General features: G+C 48.0%; 1 protein-coding gene across 1 annotated transcript in view; it reads right to left on the minus strand.

The window, feature by feature from the left end:
* The window catches only part of LOC104074027 (forkhead box protein N5-like), a gene marked incomplete at its 3' end in the record, with an annotated part of 2,399 nt that extends 1,665 nt beyond the window's left edge, over nt 1-734 (minus strand). The window contains exon 1 of the mRNA XM_009573995.1: nt 614-734. Coding sequence (XP_009572290.1) covers nt 614-734 — 121 coding nt within the window. The remainder of the gene's footprint in view (nt 1-613) is intronic.
* Between the last annotated feature and the right edge of the window lie 2,610 nt (nt 735-3,344).

Consider the following 3,344-nt stretch of genomic DNA (forward strand, 5'->3'; position numbering starts at 1 on the left):
AGTGTAAATTACTCCCTTCAGATCTCCTTTCCCAACTTTGTCTGCCCAAGAGGTTGCTTTCAGAGGGAAGTATGTCGGCAGGCACAGCTATGTAATTATATCCTTGTCCTCGAGAGACGGGCTTCAACTTTTTCTAAGCGAGCTTAGAAAAATTCCAGTCTGGATGCCGATGTTCTGGCTGACAAAAGAAAAGCCCCTTTCCCAGGCCATTGCCTGAAACACCGCCAGCCTCTGTAGGTAATACTAGGTCCCAGGCTTACCCCTGGCATCTGGCGGTGCCCCTGTCAGCGAGCACCCACGTGCCAGGGGGGCAGCTTGCCGCTTCAGCGTGCGATGGCACGGGGGCTCTCGTCAGGAGCTGGTAGATGTGGGCAGCCCAGAGACACTGAGGTGAGCTTCTATTTTTTGTGTTGGCCTCGTTTTCTGTAAGCTGAGTAACTGCAGACACTTCTAATTTGATCCGATCACATTTAAAGATAGAGAAAACGGGCTTTTTGTTAACTTCTAGACTGGAACTTACTATTTGCTAGATGTTACAATTTTCACCTGAGTTTTGGAGACGGGAATCTTTTTAAAAGGAAGCCAAGTCAGTCAATCCCCCTGAGGCCCTTACCTTGCAGAAACTCTTCAGTAGTGATGGTGAGTTTGAGCTCCTCTGCCATATCCCAGTCCTCAAGGCCGTTTCTTAAATGCAGGCTTTCCCAAAATGACTTGTTTTGAAAACTCAAGTACATTTTCCTTGTATGGCAAAGTAATCTCCGGGTACTGAGCGCAGCGGGGTCTGCGAAGGTGGCACAAAGAATACCACGAGCTTGAAGTGCTCTGTGTGCCGAGAGAGTCCATTTCATTTGTTTTTTTTAAAAAGGACATCACACAGGTGGGTGAAAGGCTGGTCTCTGTTTCACACTTCTAAATACCTATTAAAGCCCCTTCCAGTGAGTAAATGGTCCGTATTTGTGGAGTGAGCGAGCTGATTGAGAATAAGACAGGTGGCACCACCGCAGGCTCTGTTTTCTGCCCATTTACTTTGCTAGAACCTCAATAAATGAGCCATTCCTGTGTTCATTAGGCTAACATTTTCTTTTTTTTTTGCTTCTGATAAAATCACAGCGTTACCTACGCTCTGCAGTGGACTTCCCCGATCTGAGAACCCGAAAGTCTCTGGAAGCAAGACGGATCTCTGAGGGATGCACAGAGTGCATGGGATGCGTTTGCAGGTACCGGGGAGCTCCCTGACCTTGTTTGAGTGGGTGAGGAAGTGGTGGTAGTTTTAAACCCTGGAAGTGTAGCGGGTTTTAAGACTGGAAACTGCTTTAGATCAGCCCAGGCAAAACACTGAGGGGGTATCACAATCGGGGAAAAGGAACCAGGTTAAGCAAATACTGGGCTTGCTTTCACAGCGTGCCTCTTAGAAACTTTTTGTGCAGCTTGAAGACGCAATCTAAATTCTGCGCCTTCCTGAATTGCTTCTTTTCTTTGACCATATCTTTCACACACGGCCCCTGCCTAATCTGTCCCAGGTATTACGAAGAAAGCGATGTGGTTTGTGCTATTAAAGGGTGGTTGTAATACATCCTCATCCTATTCGCCCACTCACCATCACACTTCTGCTCGGGAGGCAGGGGAGGTAGGCAGCATGGGTGGAAACGGAGTAGCTACAAATCAAAATCCAAGCCTTGGCTTAGTACCAAAGCAGGCAATTAGATTTCACTACACATGTTGACCATTTTGTAGGAGGACACAGGTTATGCTCGTAGCGGAGGAGTATGTCAGGGACTTGCTGCCAGTCTGTAGCAGGGAGATGGACAGAAAGAGGCTGAGCTTGGCAATTGCTGGACAAGATTGCGCCATAACATTAGCATCATGATGTTGGGAGAATCTCGGCCTAAAAGTGAATTCCATGACCCTTGCACCAAAGGGTTGGCACCAAAGGCTTGGCTTCGAGTTGTTTAGGTTTCTTCTGCGTGATGAAAGAAAAGGGTAAGATGCTCTTCCCAGCCGCAGGCTTGTTCTGCAGTGGTTCGGGCCAAACGTTCCTGCACTGTTTCCTGTCACTATTCTCACCCTTTGCGTATTTGCGTCTTTTGAGATGGGCTGTTGAAAAATAAGTCAAACGCCAAGCCAAGCTTTTCTTGAAAAGGTAACTTTCAAAAGGCAGAGAAGGATCTGGCTTGCTCAGTTTTGCCTCTTCAATAAAAACAGGTATGATAGTTTGTACTGTATTAAGTTTTGCTTGGTTCTTGTTAGGCATTTCACAGATATCAAGTCAGTATGGCTTTGCTTTTGCTGCATGCAAAAGACTATAGTCGCATAGCCTTTTCCATCCTTGTGTGACAAAGTTCGGTCATTAGCTGAGACAGTGTGCTCCCCGTCAGATTCCTCAGGTGTGAGCAGCACCTGCTTGGTTGGCTGCTTTCCTCAAAAAAATCTGAGCGCGCACCCCAATCAAAATCCTTTCCCCTTCCTGAAACTGGAGCCTGGTATTTGACTTGAGATGTGTTGCAAACAATCCAGCTACTATAGTTTAATAATTTACCACGTATCACTCGACCTGTCGCACCACAAAGTTGCTTTCCTCTTTCTATCTGGAGTGGAACTCTCACACAGTGGTGTGTGCATCAGCTGAGGCATAGTAATTCATTAAGCCTGTGATTATCTACATGCACCCTCAATTGATGCCTCGCCTACCCACATAACCTTTGGTACTTCAACAATAAACTCGCACAAGAGTGCTAGGCTGGATGCAGTTATGTTAATAATCTTAGAGCCGCGTAAGTATTCTTGGGGGGTAAAAGAAGTAAGTCCTGTGATAGCTAGACCTTGCATGCGGATGAAGTATCTTGACCTGCTTGCTCTTCAGCCAAGCATGGCTTTTGAAAAGAAAGCGGGGCAACGTGTGAGGCACCGATGTGAAGACAGAAGAGTATTTGGGGATGGACTTGTCCGTGGGAAGGACACCGTTCTCTGTGCCACCTTCCAGGAGCCGCCCTGGGAAGAGCAGCCTGGCAGAGCTGCAGGAGGGTAGCTGGAGCGTGTGGCTTGGCCACAAGAGGCCGTGTGAGCTGGCATTTTGCAGGGAGCGACTGAATTCACCTGTAGCTGGTTCGGAGCCTGTGCCCCCGGAGTTGGGGGGGGTGCTATCCGGCAAAAGCTACTGCAGAGCAATGAAGGAGAGGAGAAACAGCTGCAGACCTTCCAGGGCTGCTAGCAGCAGCTGGCTGCAGCTGATTAGAGTTTCCTTTCTCCCATCTTCCCCCAGGTTTGTGTGTCCTCAGAGAAGGCTGTACTGGTCTGTGGAACTGGTGAGTAACACAAGGGAAGGGGAGGGATAGGATAGAACATAA

Source organism: Fulmarus glacialis, unplaced genomic scaffold (assembly GCF_000690835.1).
Source record: "Fulmarus glacialis isolate BGI_N327 unplaced genomic scaffold, ASM69083v1 scaffold34803, whole genome shotgun sequence".
NCBI lineage: Eukaryota > Metazoa > Chordata > Aves > Procellariiformes > Procellariidae > Fulmarus > Fulmarus glacialis.